Source organism: Chelonia mydas, chromosome 16 (assembly GCF_015237465.2).
Source record: "Chelonia mydas isolate rCheMyd1 chromosome 16, rCheMyd1.pri.v2, whole genome shotgun sequence".
NCBI lineage: Eukaryota > Metazoa > Chordata > Testudines > Cheloniidae > Chelonia > Chelonia mydas.
In genome coordinates this window covers 11,385,491-11,404,862 of record NC_057857.1, presented here as the reverse complement: position 1 = coordinate 11,404,862, position 19,372 = coordinate 11,385,491, and the positions used below count along the sequence as shown (strand labels likewise).

The 19,372-nt window shown below is 41.2% G+C and overlaps 1 protein-coding gene across 12 annotated transcripts in view; it reads left to right on the top strand.

Annotated features, from left to right (window-relative positions):
* The window catches only part of CDK5RAP2 (CDK5 regulatory subunit associated protein 2), a 104,422-nt gene that overhangs the window by 3,659 nt on the left and 81,391 nt on the right, over positions 1-19,372 (top strand). For all 12 annotated transcript variants that reach the window (XM_043530094.1, XM_043530091.1, XM_043530098.1 and 9 more), the window contains exons 3-8: positions 556-623; positions 8,615-8,725; positions 11,265-11,341; positions 12,981-13,104; positions 15,844-15,998; positions 18,305-18,467. In XM_043530094.1, coding sequence (XP_043386029.1) covers positions 556-623; positions 8,615-8,725; positions 11,265-11,341; positions 12,981-13,104; positions 15,844-15,998; positions 18,305-18,467 — 698 coding nt within the window. The remainder of the gene's footprint in view (positions 1-555; positions 624-8,614; positions 8,726-11,264; positions 11,342-12,980; positions 13,105-15,843; positions 15,999-18,304; positions 18,468-19,372) is intronic.

The following is a 19,372-nucleotide window of genomic DNA, read 5'->3' as shown; positions in this document are numbered from 1 at the left end:
AATATAAAATATGTTTCATTTTGTGTATTATTTGGCTTCTTGAAATCTCTTGTATAGAACCTCTTTCCCCCCTCTTTTTAAAGTTTGCATATGTTAACAGCAGCCTTAGTGCCGCATTTACATGCTTTGATAAATTTTGGCTCTTGCAGAATCAGTACATGGGAGAGAAACATTTTGATTATTTATAATCCATATACAGAGAGAAGTAGTTACTATTTCTTTGCTGCATCTTCCATGTATGGAAATCTTGGTCTTGTGTGGGACAATACTGTGCAGTCATGAGCACCCTCACCTTCCATTGATTTAAATGGATGATGCAGGTGCTCAACACCTTATACAGTGATGCTTATGGTATATTTTGTCTGGATTTTCTTGTTTTTGTCACAATAACTTGTTTAGTCCATAATGTAAAAAGGGGACATGAAATGACAAATGTCTTTAATGCTTCTAATACATTCTGATTATTAAAATAAGCTTTTACTGCTTCCAAATAAAATCGTACCTTTGCATCCTTTGGTATTTGGATCTATTTTAATTGTCTTCTCAAATGTCTAGTGTTACTGGATGTGGCGGAAGATGCAGTTTCACCAACCAGAGCTCGGACCATGAAGGATTATGAAAATGTAAGTAAATTTGTAATGTAAAATTTAGTGACCAAGTTGGTTACTAAATCCTATGCAATGTGCTGTGGAATGGACTACTGACAGGACAGAGATGTACAATAACTTCATGGGGACCCATAAATAAATATGTGCTGACTCTGGGCTAAGACCTCAGTTGGTGTCAATTAGCATAGCTCTGTTGAAGTCCATGATTAACACCATCTGAGAATCTAGTCATCTGTGTTTAGTGCCCATTTTTGAACTGTAACTTTCAAGATTGAAGCACAATCCTGTTGTTCGGGCTAGCAAGTTTCCCATCTTAGTTGCTGAATAACAGTGGGCACAGCTCCGTGTTCAAAACTCCTCCTAAAGAATAGTATGAGTGCATACCTTTACAATGCAATATATGGCATTTGTCTGACTTCATCATTTTACTTAAAAGGAATCAATGGCAGCCTCATATTTCAAAGAATTACTGAATGTGCATTGATTTAGGGACAGCATAATTTTTTCAGTGGTTGAGTGCTATATCAATACCTTCTGCCATCAGATTTACTCGCCAAATGTCTGTGTAACACAAATAAGGAAATGCATTTTTGACTCAATAGGCAATGTCATTTTAACCAATTGACTATGTGGGACAGAATCGTACTGTTGTCAGATTCGGTTTGGAAAACTTGTCACTGGAGCTCATTGGAATATCATGAACATTTTTGTGAAAATGTGGTGGTGAGGGGTTGCCACTTTCCCAGATGCGAGGGGTTTCAACTGAATAAGTTTATTTAGCAGTTTTTAATAAAGTTGGCAATTTCTGATCTCTGAATGGTTGTAACATAACTAAACCTTCACATATGTTGAAGGATCTTTCTGGTATTCAAAAGATAAGACTTAATTACTTTTTAGGGCATATGATTTTAAAATGTGTAACTGGTTAAAAATTTAGCATTGTTTGTTTGCATTTTGTAGCATTGTTATGGCTGAGTGTTTATCTCCATTCTAAATCCTTCTTTCAGCTTCTTATACCTTCTCAAATTCTTCTGGGCAGTTCACAGATTTGATGTCAGTCCAAACATGAATTGTTCTGGAAAGTTTTGGCGAAAGCTGTTACAAACTCCTTGTCTGTCTGACTCTCTTTTTTTTGAGCCATCAAATATTAGATGGGGTAGGAATAGCCTGCTTAAAATAACTGTTACTGTTTTTTGCATTCAGATCAGCTCAACATTTTAAACATAGCATGTGATTACCCAGTGAGGAATAATCGCTTTGGGGTGGCTTGGTAACTTTAAAGATTCAGATTGTCCATTTCCAAGGAAAAGTGCTGTCAGAGAGTTGGGGAAACTCCATGAGATTCCCATTGTGGAGTCTCTCCCAGATTGTTCCATGTGAGGAAAAGAGGGATGGGTTGTGGTTTCCTCCTTGCAGAACGAGCACAGGATTTCCATCTTTCTTTCCTTCCCATGGTTCGGAACCCTCAAATTCTCAAGGTAGTCCTCATGGATGTTGGGTTCTGCTAGAGCAGGGGTCGGCAACCTTTGAGAAGTGGCGTGCCAAGTCTTCATTAATTTAAGGTTTCGCTTGCCAGTAATAAATTTTACAGGAGCACCCCGATGGAACCCCAGACTGGCAGCGGGCTGAGCGGTGCCGGGACCGCGGCCGGAACCCCAGACCGGCAGCATGGGTGGCAGACAGAACCCCAGACCGGCTCAGCCTGCTGCTCGTCTGCGGTTCCATCTTCCGCCCGCGCTGCCGGTCTGGGGTCCCAGCTGCCAGCTATGCTCATCCCGCTGCCGGCCTGGATGGATGGAACCCTGGGCCGGCAGCGGGCTGAGCGGGGCCGGCAGCCAGGACCCTGGACCGGCAGCTTGCTGAGCTGCAGGTTGCCGACCATGCATGCTGCAGGTTGCCATCCCCTGTGTTAGAGGCTAGGGCAATCTCTGCATGGGCCTCCATGCCTGCTCTAGATATCCCCTTCCTAGGGTCTTTTCTCCACTCCCAGTTCCCTGGCAGGTGCAGACCTTGTCTAGACTACGATTTGGAAGTGTGATCTCATCACACCTTTAAATCCTAGTTGCGGCAAAGCTACAGATAATGCTTGCTGTTGCAGATCCCCACGTAGAGCGGCTGTGAAGAAAAGTTACTGTGTGCAGTGCATGCATCCTGAGGCTGCATTAACCTTTCAGTGGATTCTCTGCAGGACATGTGAGGGAAATGGTCCAGTATGCTGCTCTCCCTGTGCATGATGTCCCTGACCTGTATGAGAGAGGGAGAACAGAACAGAGGAGGCAGTTGACCCCTTCATGGGCAGTGGGGAGATTCATGCACAGAAGTTTCCCTTTTTGTGCAGGCCCTCAGGATGTTCTGAGCCCTAAGGAATTAGAGTGTAGAGTTTGAAGTTTGAACATGCATAGAAATAGGAATTTAAGTGCTCGTATGGTCTGGTTTCTTTGCAATAGAAGGAATTTTTGCTCCAAGTTTACTTTTGTGTGGAACTGGAAATGCAGGTAAATGAATGAAAAGAGAAAAACTTTTTAACTGTGCTCTTTCCCCATTTACTTTGTGCTGGTAAGCAGAAAGGAGGAATGTCTGGTTACAGGTCTAAGGACATTTTTTTTTTTTTCCCCTTCTCAACCATTTAACTACAGTTTTGTTGTAAAATGGCCTCTGCTGGCAGGAACTGTTACTGTGCAGTGAAACCACAGACTGTGGTGACAGATGTCATTTTGTATAAAAGTGGCTTTATGCAAAAGTGGAACTGCAGCTAAATTGAAAAGGACAAGTGCTATTTTCCTCGCTGACGCTGTCGTATGGAACCTTGCTATATAGATTGTACTTGAATCGCAGAGTCAGTTTCTCTCAAGAAATCTGTTGGGTTTGTTGCCGGCACCCAGTGCCGAGAGGCAAAACAGCAGCAGGGTTTGGTTCGCTACCCGGTGTGCTTCACCCAATAATCACAACGGGGTGGAGAAGCAGAAAAGTTTATTTGAAGCTTCAAAAAGGTACAGGGAGATTAGAATCTCAAATCCTGCACCCAGAGCAGGAAGTTACACAGGCTTTTATACATTCTTTCTTTAGCATACTTATTTAATAGCAAGCTGCCCTAAGTATCCATATAGCCAGCCAATCCAGTTACCAGCTGGTTCCCTTGTTCTCTGTATCATTTGTTAAACTATACATAAAGCTGCTTTATTCAGCATTGTTTTTTTATATTTGCCCTGTTTGGCCTTGTTTAGTTTCAGGCAGTCTGACTCTGCAACATATTGTTGCAGATCCTCAGCATAACTGCTGTGAGTGCCTCCAGGCCGGGGGGCCAAGGACACTTGGGCCTAGTAGCAGAGCTGCTGCGAGTGCCTCCAGGTGGGAGGGGGGGAGCCAAGGACACCTGGGCCTACTGCAGGGGGGCTTCATCGACCCTCGTGGTCTTCCATCCCCTCGAGTTACCTAGTGGCCATGCCCCAGTGTCCCCAACAGGTTTATTTCTTTTTGTTTATATTTAGAAATAAGAAAGTTTAAAGAAAAATAAGTTAAAACTGGAGACTCAGAGTTAATTCCCACAACTGTGTTAACTTGCTCACATTTTACATTGTAGCTTTATTGAGCTGTCATTTTAACTGCATTATGTAATCTAAAAACTCTGTAGGTATGACTGAATTAACTTTGCTCTGAGTTTGTTTGGCATTTGTGTTTTTAAGTTCTTAGTTTATTATTGCATTTTAATTGTTGTTTGCAGTTAGGATGGGATTTTCCAAAACACTAAATATTGTCCTAGCTCTGCTCTGTGCTGCAGGTGTGATGAATGTCGGACTAGAAAAAAGTTTCACTAACATAACTTATGTTCATATGTTTTTAACTTTAGTGTCTTTATTGGCTGAGCTATTTAAAATAATGGCAACCTGGAATACTCTGTTGGCAATTTAAACAATTAAACGATAAATATTGTTTGTATGATTCATACATATAGTCAAACTGAACTCAGTGGGATTACTTCCTTGAGTAAAGTGAGTAGATTTGCAAAAAGAAAAGGAGTACTTGTGGCACCTTAGAGACTAACCAATTTATTTGAGCATGAGCTTTCGTGAGCTACAGCTCACTTCATCGGATGCATACTGTGGAAATTGCAGAAGACATTATTATATACACAGACACCATGAAACAATACCTCCTCCCACCCCACTCTCCTGCTGGTAATAGCTTATCTAAAGTGATCATCAAGATGGGCCATTTCCAGCACAAATCCAGGTTTTCTCACCCTCCGCCCCCCCACAGACAAACTCACTCTCTTGCTGGTAATAGCCCATCCAAAGTGACCACTCTCTTCACAATGTGTATGATAATCAAGGTGGGCCATTACCAGCAAGAGAGTGAGTTTGTCTGTGGGGGGGCGGAGGGTGAGAAAACCTGGATTTGTGCTGGAAATGGCCCATCTTGATGATCACTTTAGATAAGCTATTACGAGCAGGAGAGTGGGGTGGGAGGAGGTATTGTTTCATGGTGTCTGTGTATATAATAATGTCTTCTGCAGTTTCCACAGTATGCATCCGATGAAGTGAGCTGTAGCTCACGAAAGCTCATGCTCAAATAAATTGGTTAGTCTCTAAGGTGCCACAAGTACTCCTTTTCTTTTTGCGAATACAGACTAACACGGCTGTTACTCTGAAACCTGAGTAGATTTGGTCCCTCAGGGCCCAATTCTACAGCCTTCTCTTATATGAGAAGTTCTTGACTTCTGGGACTACTGTAAAACAGGGTTTCGGTATCTTTGTATGCTCTAAGGCCGGAAGCCCCCGAACTGTGGGGCACGCCCACTAGGGGGGCACGAAGGAAGGTTCAGGGGGGCACGGCTGGGGCCCAGTCCAGCCCCCACAGGGCTGGGGAGGGAGCACCACCCACCAGCTCCACTCCTGACGCTGGCTGCTGGGCTTTGCTCCTGGTTGAGGCTCCGCTCCTGGCCCTGCTCCCACCCCCAGCTGTGGCCCTGGCCTTGGTCCCTTTACCCCTGTCCGTTTCCCAGTTCTGGCTCGGAGGGGTGTAGACAGTGGTGTGGGGGGATGAGGTAAAAAGCTTGGAGACCACTGCTCTAGGGCTTGGTCTTCACACAAAGTCACATTGGTTTAACTAAGGGCTTGTCTACATTATCCGCTGGATCGACCGGCAGCGATTGATCCAGCGGGAGTTGATTTATCGCGTCTAGTCTGGATGTGATAAATCAACCGCCAAGTGCTCTCCCGTCGACTCCGGTACTCCACCAGGGCGAGAGGCGCAGGAGGAGTTGACGGGAGAGCGTCAGCCGTCGACTTATTGCAGTGAAGACAGCATGCTAAGTAGATCTAAGTACATCGACTTCAGCTACATTATTCATGTAACATTTGTTAGGGGGCTTATTCCTTCACCCTCTCACTTCCCTGGTCCTTCTCGCATGAACAGAGAGCAACAATACCCGAAGTCCAAAGGTGCAAACAATTCAACGTTTTTTGGGGTGACCTTCCAGCAAGCTTAATCCAAGTTCCTTTTTCCTTATTTTCGAATCACAACTTACTTCCTGTTTGCCCCTAATTTATATAGTAATATTCTTAGCTATAGCTTAACCAATCATTTTACTGAAATTTACCTAACCAATCCTAATGTATTGTAACATGATTAGCTAACCAATTATATCTCACCACCTTAATTAGTTTACACCCAGCAAAATTAATTCTACAGGAGACCGAAACAATCACAGAACCAGGCAGAGACCATGCAAATAAACAATAGTAAAGGAGGAACTATAATGACAAAACAATACAGAAGTGAGGATTTCACAACCTCATCTATAAAGACATAAGGGTTTCCCAGCTGTGTCTATTGATAAGTGAGTTCTTACCAGACAAAAAACTATCAAACTAAATTGCCTTTTACATCTTCTAGGCTCTTCCTTTCTCTGGAGGTGATAGATCGGATCACCTTTCCAACAGCCCCAGATTGCCTTATTTCAATATGACTCGTTTGGAATGCTTGGATGTGACGATACGCTTCCCAGCTTATGGCTGCCTCTGCTGCTTTGCCAAAGGCCTTAGCCTAAGAACAGGGCCTCAGACTGTCACAGTGAGAGAAGGCCCGTACACAGATTCTTTCTTTTATACCTCTATAATTAGCTAAATTATAAACATATATACCTAAATTCTTAAAGTATAGGTCTTTACAGACAGGCTTGAATATCTATATCCTAACAGCATTGCGTAATTTAGATCGATTTCCTTCCCCCACCCCCCCGCCAGTGTAGACCAGGCCTAAGGTGTGATGTTGCACCAGTTTAATTAAATCAGTGCAACTTTGTGTGTGAACACTTAAATTGGTTTGTGTATTTCCACAGATTTGCATTGGTGTAACTAAATTGGTGCAACAACACACCTTAGTTAAATCAGTGGAGTGTGTGTGTGTGTAGACAAGGCTTGGCTCTATCACTCTTCGTGATCATTCATTTTGCTTTTTAGTACTGCGGAGTGAAGACTTCCAAAGTCTGATAAAGTTCCTCCTATTGTAGCAATGTGTGTGCAGACTTTTGGCCCAATCCTGAAAACCCAAGCTCACTTGGGTGGTACTTACTTTTGGAAGTAACTATGAGGCTACTCACTGAGCAAGAACGACTTAGTCTAGAGGAAGAGATTGGGGCTCTGAGTTAGTTTTTTCCACAAAAATAATTAACTTTTACAGGCCAATCATCTTTTAAAAAATTGTATTGTAATAATTTTTACAAGCTGCACAACACTGTCATTCTAGAGAAGCCTATATAAATATTTTATTAGTAGCTCAGTTACATGTTCGGTTTCTTTCTCCAGAAAGCAGCTGGCAGGAGACACTTGTTTTATTTGAATAAATGTTTCATGCTTGATCTCTTAAAAAATTTAAAAGGAGACTTTCTCTTTAATTAAATCATTAACTAATATGCCTTATACCTATTGGGAAAGTTAAAAGTCACAATTGTTAAAGGACATATGTACAAGAAGACTTGTTTTAATACCCTGCGTGTATTTATACGCTAACAGGTGTGCTATAAAGTATGTGACTCTGTAGGATAAAGCTTTTATTGGCAATTGATTGAGATGACAAGGCTTACTCGTGGCTTTGCCTCAAGATTGATGTAGCGACATCCCAAACTTTTACCAATAAAACCTTTATATTCCACACTTCCATGTATTTTGTTCGTTTCCTTTTTATAGGAAAATAACTACTACAAAAAAATTTTAAACCTATTTTTTAAAAAAATCCTTTTGTCTGTAAAGCCAGGCTGCTTTAATACTTGATTTATAAGCTCTTTGGGGCAGGGGCATTCCCTTCTGGTCTGCAAAATGTCATGCTAAAATGTGTTGTGTTTTAAAAACAAAACAAAAACGAACACCTATTTTATAACTGTTTTTTCCCCTAAGGGCCAGTGTCTCATGGCCTTGCAGGGAGCTGTATCATTAGAAGTGGTGTGTTTCTATCTTAGAAAGGGCCAAGATACTGGCCCTTATCCAGTCCCAAATTAGTAATAAGTGTATTACCTATGCTGGATCTTGTGCCAGTGTGTTTTTTTTGGGGGGCGGGGGGCGATAGGCAGGAGGAATTCCACATAATGGAGAAGAGGGAAAAGGTGGTGGTCTCTTTCTCTCTCTTTGGATCGATGTAAGGGGTGAAGCAGCTGATTTGAAAGCTGTTCAGAGGTTTAGAAGGTCAGAAGTAGCCTAAGGGAGGATGGGTTAGGGAGCCGTGTGCATGTGAGATGGTCCCACAGTTTTAGTGTACTTGCGGAATATTAATTTATTACTTTTGACTAGGATGGTGTCAAGATGATTGTATCCATTTCCATTGTTGGATAACTTTTTAAGTAGGGCTTCTTCTTTTTTTTTTTTGAAAAGATCTCATATCTTCACAAATTAACAGACCATGATCTTTATTACATTTTATTTGCCTTTTGCACTGTGAGGAACTAAAGCAAATACAATATCAGTTTTACTTGTGAAATGTGACATGGTTGGTTTATTTTTCTTCTTTAACAGCAAATAACTGACCTGAAAAAAGAAAACTTCAATCTAAAGCTTCGTATATATTTTCTGGAGGAGCGAATGCAGCAGAAATTTGATGGTCCAACTGAAGATATCTACAAAATTGTAGGTATTTAAAATCGTTGCAAGTAATTGTGTATCTTTCCAAACAGTTTCTACTGTCTGAAAAATTGATGTACATCCTTTGTTGGAAATTTTAGTATTGCCAGTTCTTTTCACTTCAGTCTAATTATATGCAATAATAAAGGGATTAAAATGATCTTTATACAATCTGAAAGATTAACTTCAATTTTTTAGTACTAGCCAATGAACAATTAAATTATTAGAACAATAAATCAGAGCTTCCTTCTCCTCTGAAATCTTAATTTTAATAACTTGTTCCTGTGATTATTGGAGTCTTCTCATTCAGTTACATCACTGATGGTTAGTGTTCACAATGTAATCTCCCAGACCAGTCATAGCAGGAAGAAAATGAAAGTTCAAGTCATAGAATCATAGAATATCAGGGTTGGAAGGGACCTCAGGAGGTCATCTAGTCCAACCCCCTGCTCAAAGCAGGACCAATCCCCAACTACTAAATCATCCCAGCCAGGGCTTTGTCAAGCCTGACCTTAAAAACTTCTAGGGAAGGAGATTCCACCACCTCCCTAGGTAACGCATTCCAGTGTTTCACCACCCTCATAGTGAAGAAGTTTTTCCTAATATCCAACCTAAATCTCCCCCACTGCAACTTGAGACCATTATTCCTTGTTCTGTCATCTGCTACCACGGAGAACAGTCTAGAGCCATCCTCTTTGGAACCCCCTTTCAGGTAGTTGAAAGCAGCTATCAAATCCCCCCTCATTCTTCTCTTCTGAAGACTAAACATCCCCAGTTCCCTCAGCCTCTCCTCATAAGTCATGTGTTCCAGTCCCGTAATCATTTTTGTTGCCCTCCGCTGGATGTATTCCAATTTTTCCACATCCTTCTTGTAGTGTGGGGCCCAAAACTGGACACAGTACTCCAGATGAGGCCTCACCAATGTCGAATAGAGGGGAACAATCACGTCCCTCGATCTCCTGGCAATGCCCTACTTATACATCCCAAAATGCCATTGGCCTTCTTGGCAACAAGGGCACATTGTTGACTCATATCCAACTTCTTGTCCACTGTAACCCCTAGGTCCTTTTCTGCAGAACTGCTGCCGAGCCATTCGGTCCCTAGTCTGTAGCGGTGCATTGGATTCTTCCGTCCTAAGTGCAGGACTCTGCACCTGTCCTTGTTGAACCTCATCAGATTTCTTTTGGCCCAATCCTCCAATTTGTCTAGGTCCCTCTGTATCCTATCCCTACCCTCCAGCGTATCTACCACTCCTCCCAGTTTAGTGTCATCTGCAAACTTGCTGAGGGTGCAATCCACACCATCCTCCAGATCATTTATGAAGATACGGAAAAAAACCGGCCCCAGGACCGACCCCTGGGGCACTCCACTTGATACCGGCTGCCAGTTAGACATGGAGCCATTGATCACTACCCGTTGAGCCCGACAATCTAGCCAGCTGTCTATCCACCTTATAGTCCATTCATTAAGCCCATACTTCTTTAACTTGCTGGCAAGAATACTGTGGGAGACCGTGTCAAAAGCTTTGCTAAAGTCAAGGAACAACACGTCCACTGCTTTCCCTTCATCCACAGAGCCAGTTATCTCATCATAGAAGGCAATTAGATTAGTCAGGCATGACTTGCCCTTGGTGAATCCATGCTGACTGTTCCTGATCACTTTCCTCTCCTCTAAGCTCCTACACCACCTGAATGTCATACTTACACCGTCTGAATGTTAAGTTATTTTTTTCTGCTATGCTACTTACAGGAGATGTGAAATCGACAAGAAAGCCCCTGCTTCCCTGGAGAGCTGGGTGGCTTGGAACCCTGCTCCCAGCTGGGAGCCAGGGCAGAGGAGGGAGAGGGGGCGAGAAGCCCTGGGCAGTTTCCCTCCTACCCCTCCCCCCACTCCCTGTGGGGAACGGGCAGGTAAGAGGGGGCAGCCCACTGGGAGCCTGTGGGGCAGTCAGGCTCCTGGCAGGTAGTTGCCAGCAGAGCTGAGAGGCCAGGCTCTCAGGTCCCCACACTGCCCCTCTTAGGTTGGTGGAAGTGCTCTTCGTGAGGAAACACACCAGAGACCCAAGGAGGGTAGTGTGGACATGCACTATCGCAGTACTTACCACGGTGGCTGTAAGTTAACATAATATAGGTTGACTTAGGTTTGTAGTATAGACATACCCTACATGCCTTGTGTAGGCAAAACCACTTGTATGGCTGTGAACAACTCAAGGTGACTGGTTTGATCTGTTTAAAAAAATGGTAAATTTTCTTGTAAATATGGTAAAAAGGCAAATAGTCTTTAATGTCGTTGTGTGACATATATACTGTGGTGTTTTAATGTTATGATTTTTAAGAAGTTTTAGAGACTTTTGAGACTATTTTCAAGCCTTGTAAAATAAAGACTCCTTTTAAAGGCTAAGAATCAGAAGTAATTTCCTATTTCCATCATACTCTGGACCTAATTTGTTATTGCGTATTAGAGGAAAATGTAATCAACATGCAGGGTTAACTTTGTGCATTGCACTGGCTTGTGTGGCATCTTATCATCTAACTTTGTCTTGTAGAATATTGAGCTGAAGGTTGAGGTAGAAAGTCTGAAACGTGATCTGCAGGAGAGGGAAAAACTGCTCATCAAAGCCTCGTAAGTATGTTGTCTCTCTAAGGGTCTGCAACCTTTCTAGAACTTAGGACTGCCAAGAACTTGCCATGTATATAATGAGTTGTACATTAGGATCCCTTTTGTACATGAGGATCCCTGAGGATTTTTCAAACTCATGTGTAGAAATTGCTTCACCTATCTCTGAAGTGAAATACTGTAATTGTTTAAAAGCACAAAGGACATAGTTAGAATAGGCAGTGAAGAATATCATATCACATATCATATCATATCCTGAACCTCCAGGAGTAGATAGAACGTAATTGCCAAAATTTGGGACTGGATTAACATCCCAACGCTTGTAAAAGATGAAGATGTCTCCAGAGCTTAATGGTCACTTGCCATCAGGGCATCTGTTTTGATATCTCATCCAAAAGATGGTACCTGAAGTGTCACTGTCATGAATGGGAGGACATTGGTTCAATACTGATTCAAAGTGAAACATGCCACTTCCCATTCTTCAAAAATCTAAAAAGTGTGCACATTTATTATTTATTTATTTTAAATCTGGGTTTAATTAGATTTGATTAGAATAAGCTCTTCCAATTGGTATTATCCAGTGAATATTTAACTGGATTCTGACTTTATCAGTATGTTGTTCAGATCTGTGTATAACTGGAAGAGATGTGTATTGTAGAAAAATTGGATGGCTTGGGAGGACTGGTAATTGGATAGAAAACTCTTCACCTCCAGGTGCCTGGTTGAAAACCAATCTAGGTTGGTAGTGACTGAAAGCTGTTACTATCTAACAGTTGCTAAGTGGCATCTGTTCAATGAATTTAGGTCTCAGTGTAGTTCACCTCACAAAGTATCAAATTGTCACTAATGAGTCCTCTTGTTGGCAGCCTGAGAGAGGCCTAGTTTCGAATGGGGCCCCGAAGACTGAATTGCCCAATTACCCTTAAATATGATCCCTCCAGATCATGGTTAAGGCATATTGCTGGTCAGGGTAGGGAAGCATGCACTACTGAAGCTTATGATAGAAAGCAGAATTGAGGAAAAATAATAGGTAAAGCACAATTAAGGTAGGGTTGCCACTTCATTATATAAGAATCACAAACAAAATCGTGGAAAACTAGGGAAAAAAGAATTGGGAAGGGCTTTATATATATGTGTACCCTTCAACTAGGGTTTTCTGTTGTAATGCTGCTTTCTGTGGAAATTTAATCTTGCCAGAGGCTTGCGAGAATTTTTTGAAGCTTAAAACCATCAAGATAATATCTAATTTATATATAATATATTATCAAAGAAATGATAAAAGGCTCTTTCTTATCAACTGTGACAAGACTTGTGTAGCGAACTCTCATTGCCTTATATCAAGCAGAGACAATACCCCAATCGTTGTTATATAAATGTAGACATTTCTATTTAATCCGTAAAATAACATACAGACCATGCAGGTACATTGGAATCCCTTTGCCTATATAATCTGCGTGCCCCATGCTTTAAGTGTGTCATACTGTACAGCCATAATCTGATCGTGCTAGTACAGTGTCTGTCACCTATGCAAGAATTGAAAGATGCCCAATTACCTTGTTATTTCTCAAAAGTACAAGCACTAATTATGAGCATGATCCACACTCTTTTTTTTAAATGCTGAGATTTCTACATCTTGTTCTTGCAGTAAAGCTGTTGAAAGCTTGGCTCAAGGCGGTGATGCTGAAATACAGCGCGTGAAAGAAGAGGCTCACAAGAAAGTACAAGAAGTGGAAGAAATTCTCACCAGCAGAATAAACCTTTTGGAAGAGGCAAGTCTCCAATATTGAAGAGTAATTGAATTAGTTATTGACTCTACTGTGCAGAGCTCCCTAGTGCCTTTGTGCTCTCCGCTGAGATATTTACCATTGTGACCTGCTTAAATGCTGCTTTCAGAGCTGCTGTTTCAGCTTCACTGGAAAAATAGCCAGAATAAAAAAAGAATAAATGCCATGAATGGGGAAGCTTTGTCAAATATTATTAAATCTCGGAATGTGGAAGATGTGCAGAACCCCACAAAGTACTTACTTCTCTAGTGGATTTTGAGTATGTTCAGAACAAGGCATATTATCTCCTAATTGGGGTTGGAGAGTCCATCTCTTACAAGGTAGGCCTTTGCAGGAGAGGTGAAAGGTTATCCGTGATACTTGGGGTAATGAGGGATTGGGTTTTGAAAGGTCTTGCCAGGGAAGTGAAAGAGGTGCAAGAGGTGGTGTCCTTCCACAGGCCCCCTAAGTCTGGGGTTAGAGACCTTTATATACCGGCATGAGTCTGTGACATGGTGACTTGTAAAGTCTGTGCTCAGTATATGTGACTGGGTTGTGAGAGGTCACCTGCAATACCTATTCCTGGGAAGATGGATGGATTTCCTGTATTCTGCTCACTCACCTTCCACTCCAGTATCTGCTTTGGTGCTGGTGGGAATTGGATTATGACATCCCATCTGCCAGGTATTGACTGCAGCTGGAGTCTGGTAGCACATTAATTTGTGTGTCTCTGAGAACGTATCTTAGCAAAACTTTCTTGAACTCCTCTATGTCAGTGATGGGTTACTTCTGCCAAATACTGGTCATTGATATGGTTCTGAAGGATTAACAAGGGGATTCCCCAAGTGTTCACAACTAACTTATGATAAAACCTGCTGTTCTGGGATATGTGCTCACAGTTGAGTGGCCCGACATTGGGAGCTCTCAGATAGTCCTTCTTCCCCCTCTCCCCCTCGAACAAAAATGCTTTCTCATCATCAAGAGGGGAGGCAGAACCACTTGGCAAACAAATTTATATTAAGTGTCCTTTGCTGGAAATGCATGTACCTAGTTCCAGAAATATATATTCATCATAGATTGATAACCTATCAGAACCTGGAACTTGTATAATTTGTCCAGGGGTGTGAGATTTTGTGGGTGAGTATGGGTTCCTTCTCTGGGAAAAGATTTCCCAAAAGATGTGTACTTGATGCAGTCTGACATATTCCAAAGGTGTGCTCTCCCACTCAGGAAAAAAGATACTTTAAGCAGTATTGTTATGAGCTTCAGGATTGCATTCTCCGTTGGGATGACTTAGCAGTATCCCTAGAGGGGGAGAGCTCCTTCAGAGGGATAGCAATCACTCTAACCTTCCCTATAGTTTGCTGGAATCTTAACGTTTGTATTCTCAGAGTGTTCTTTTGCATTTCACTCGTGTTAGTAATTTTATGTCAGTGGGTGGAGAGAATCCTCTCTGTGCCAAAGGGATCCATCAAACCATTGTTTGCCTAGAACTTCATCAAACAGAAGATTGGCAAATCTTCTAATATCAAGGTTATTTTAGTGTTTTCATGCAACTTGGAAAGAATGATGTGGGCCTCTGAGGCTAATTTTCTTTATGCTTCTGAATCGGACGAATCAGATGAACATAGGAATATTATTCGTCATACGTTTATACAGCACCCTAAGTTTATACAGCTCCAAAGGACATAGCCAAGACATGTTCTCTGTCCTGAAGAGGTTTTGATTTAAAGGTAAACACACACAAGACCTAAAACAACTTTTCAGGAGCGGAAGGGTCTGGGCATTACTAATGATGAAGGATTTCCTAAAGAGGCTTTTTTTTTTTTTTTTAAAAATAGAAGCAATTTGTAGGCGAGTTTACTTGGCAGATGACAGGGAGACTGTTCTGGGCATAGGGAGCAAAGCTCATAGAAGGCACAAAAGTGAGAATGGGAGGAGTAAGGAAGATTGAGAAGTGCACAGGGAGACAAAGACAGTGTCGGGGAAATGGCTACAGGATATGCTAGAAAGTAGTCCAGCCATTTTGTTATTTTCAACATAAGCACTCAGATCAGTTGCTTCATGTACTTTGGGAGGGTATGTATTCTCTTTATCACAGCCAATGTCATCAGAAAATTCCTCAAGAATTTGGCGAGAGTTTAGTGATCTTGCCCATGTTTTGGTTGGAGTTGGGGAGAAAAACGTATCTGTGGACAGTGTGTGTTGATAGCAGTTCTTGATGAATACTGCGGACAATATATATTGGAAAGGGTACTTCTTGCTTCCATCATAGCTATGAATATCGATTTGATCTTTTACAGAGTAAAAGGCCCTTTAACATCTCCCTGATTTTGACTGTAAATATTTATTTCTCAAGTTCAAGAGTTGTAGGATAAGCCTGCATTGTCTGGTGGAAAAAGCAAAGCACTGCAGTTGGGAGAGCTCCGTTCTGTTTCCAGGTCCGCTACATACTTGCTGCAAGTCTCTTCACCTCTTTATACCTAATTTTCTTTCATTTTGTAAAATGCAGATTGTATACTCATTACTCACGGGTGAATGTTGAGGGTTCATTCATTAATGTTTATAGAGCACTTGCAGATTTTAGTGACGGGTGAGCTAGAGGTGCAAAGTGTGTTAAGGATGTTAAACTTACTTAATGGTTGACCATATACAATGTTGGGAAGGGAAATGTAGCATGGAAGAACTTGCTAAATGTTTTGTTTTAATGTTCCAATGCATCATGCTTGTTTATTTTGAGTGTAGAATCTTAAAGCTGCCCAAGAAGAAGTGGAAAAAGCCTTTGCCATGACAGAGAGGGAGAAAGTTCTAAGACTGGCTGTCGAACAAAAACTCTCTACAATTACAAATACACATCCGAAGGAGCTGGATAGTATTACAGAAGTGCCAGAAAAAGACAGGTCAGACTTCTGTTGGTAATCTCTCTAACTAATGGAAAATGTTAATTGTTAAAAGGTGATAAAAACAAACCAGTCAATATGAAATAGATTTTAAGGGCTTGATCCTACCCTCATATACATCTGAGATCCAGGAGTGTTAACACATGTAAATCAGCTGTTGAACAAACACAGCAGCCAGTGTTACAAGCTACATGTTTGAGAGGAAAATGGAGCCTTAAATGTGGTCTGAAAATTAAGAGTGGGGGAGAGCATGTGACCTAGAAACGCGTGTACTGCTTTAAAGCATGTTTGTGGCCACGTTGCTTTTTATCTGTGTGCAAGAATAATATGCTTATTGAGCTGTTGCTGAAGGGGTGTGTGTGCTATGATTTGTATGTTTGTATCCATTTCCTGCTTTCATGGTGTTCAATCCCATTGACACGTCCATTGAGGTTAGTCATTCTAGCAGGAATACAAAATATTGTGCAGCAGTTTGGACTGTAAATGTTTTGGTTAGTTTTTGGAGGTCTTTGAGTTGGTGGGAGATGAAAAGTGCCTGAATCATGAGTTGGTGACCATGAGGCAATGTGAACGTGGGCACAAGCGCGGGGAGAGGAATATCAGGTTCTATGCATTTTTCCCCTTTAGAATTAAAACTTCAGAGCTTCTGTGAATAAGTGTGATAAAAATGTATATCTAGTCAGCAGAGGTCCCAGCAAAAGTTTTCAATTGTCAGTGAAAGTCTAGTGGAGCTCTTAAAATTTGTCATTACGGGCTTAACTGTAAAGAATGTCTCTTCTGATTCTTGGATGGTAAATTGCACAGTTGGTCCACACTACTAACAGATAGAAGGTTACATTTGTCCGAGTCCTTTAACTTCCTATGTGTGTTCTTGGAGTAGAGCCTAAAACAGGCTACTGGACTAATGACAGGTTTAGGTGTGATATTTCATAAATCGTCAGATATAAATGTTTTGTACAGTTGGAAAATTGTGAATCTGAACTCTCTAGTGGTGTAAGTCACTCACTTGCCCTAATAAGATACTTTACCTTAAATCCTGCCGTACTGAATACTATCTTGCTTCTGCTTGCGCTCCTCCCCCTACCACTTCAATTCCATCATAATTTTTACCAGCTACTGTCCTGAATCCCTCGACCTGGAAACAAATGCTTGATAATTCCTGAGATTTTTAAATTGCTGTTTTCAAATGGGGTAAAGCACTAATTTCTAACTCTAGTAGCTTGTGTGAGAGCAGCTGCTAAAGTGTGGGAGAACAAGATGGTGATCAGAATGTCTCAATTTTTATGGTCCAGTATTGCATTGATCTACCAGGGATAGATGCTTGGATGCTGGATCAGCACAAATACTTTCGGGAGTAGAACACTTGAGAACTAATGGAGAAAGTTTACTGTAAGGACTGAAATATTCACTATGCATGGGTTTGACAATATGAGAGTTTAGGAGCGTCAGTCTTGAATTACAACCACAACTATATGAGGATACATTTCAAAGTGTTATTCCACCAAACACCGGTGGTGATCCACCGCTTTTGCTACACAGCAGAGGATCTCCAGCTCTTAAAGTCTGCAGACCACTTCATTGGAGACTGTACTCCCAATCCCTTTATTATTTGATCAAAAGATTTTATTTTGTAGATTATCAGGAAGAACTTTGTGGACTCCTGGTGGTCCAAGGACAGTGGTTTGGGAACTGCTGTCCCATGGGGCTGAAAATTCAACTGTGATTTTTTTTATTTTTATTTTTTAGTTAAATCAATAGAAGCAATTTAGGTGCGATACAAGCACTTGACTAAGGAAGGGACTGTAACTGACATTTGCCGTCCCATTCTGTGTAAAGACTTTAGTACTCTAATATGCGTTCTAGTTTACATATTTCCTTCCAGTTATATTTTTAATATATGCATGTTCTGCCATTCATTACTTTGTGTGTGTAATATGGAAATGGGTAGGAAGTGGTCTGTACTGATGGCTCTTAAATATTAGAGAGCATTTAGATGCAGCACTCTTCATGTGGAAAATGTTAGGATGACAGGGTTAAGCATTTTACTTTCTCACCAGTACTTAAAGAGAGTATTGTTCCTAAAAAATAAAAACTCTTTTTAGATAACTTGATTGTATTGCTTGCTTGCTTTAAATTTTCTGGTTACTATGGAGGGAAAGAGAGGGGTTGGTATTTTGAGAGTGCTTTCCAAAATGTTACCAGTGCTCTTTGTCCGATGGGAGGCTGCCCATAAAATCTGCCACAATGGTTTGGGATTTGGTTTTCGATGACAACGCAAAATTAATATCCACATCTTGTAATTTTAGACTTATAGAGCAGCTGACTCTGTCTCTGAAAAGTAAAGAAGCTATAATTCAGCACCTTGAAGAGGAGAAGTCTCAAAGTGAATCTTGTGATGGGAACTTATCAGCAGAAAAAATCAGAGAACTTACTGTTGCTTTGAGTCATGAAAAAGATAGTGAGATAGAGGTGAGGAAACTGACTGAAAACTTGAACATTACGAATCTCACATGGTTTAGGATTTTAAAGGTCTTAAGGATAACTGTAAATAAGTGACTTGAGCTAACTTTTTAGTGGCCTCCTCCACCCTTCAAGTTCTCCATCCCAAATTCCTTTCATTGGTCACCTTGTAGTTTTGGCAGCCAGTATTGATCAGTACCACACTTCATGCTTTTCATTGTTTAGATGTCACATCAAAGGTGGTGGTTACTTTTTTTTTTTAGTAATTTTACATTTTCTACACAATTCTGTAACACATAATATGTCATTGTCTCATAATAGAAATCCAAAAATAATCTGCTAGATGTTTTGAGCTGAAGCCAATAGGCATGTAATTCTTATTAAGGCTTTCCCCCTTAATAGAGAACTCTCCTCATGTAATACAGAATATCACGTGAAAGTTAAAATGATCTCTTCACTGCTGTGGTCTGGATGAGAGGCTTTGATAGGCATAACCAGGTCTCATGAAAATAGAGAAGGCCAACCCCCAAATTCTACAGATGGAACTATCTATCAGTCACCTGTCTATTTTACTTGCCTTGTGGAGAAAGTCAAATGTTATCCTGAAGACTGGAAAACAGAAGTGAGTCTTAAGGCTAGTTTGAGGTCTTCAGGGCTCTCCTCAAACCATAAATGAGGATTGATGGTAGAATCCAGATGATAAATAATGGAAGCTGTCAAGCGCCTAAGAAATTTTATCCTTGGTAGGTTTTGGGTTTTTCTGCTCATTATAGTGTCTTACGTTCCAATCAATTTAAAACAGTACCTTTCCCTCCTTTCTGCCCTAAATCAAATAATAGAAAGGAGAGCACTTGGTCTGAGCAGTGGACTTAAAAGCTCAGAAGAGCTCTAGCTCTTTATAGAAACTCATTGAA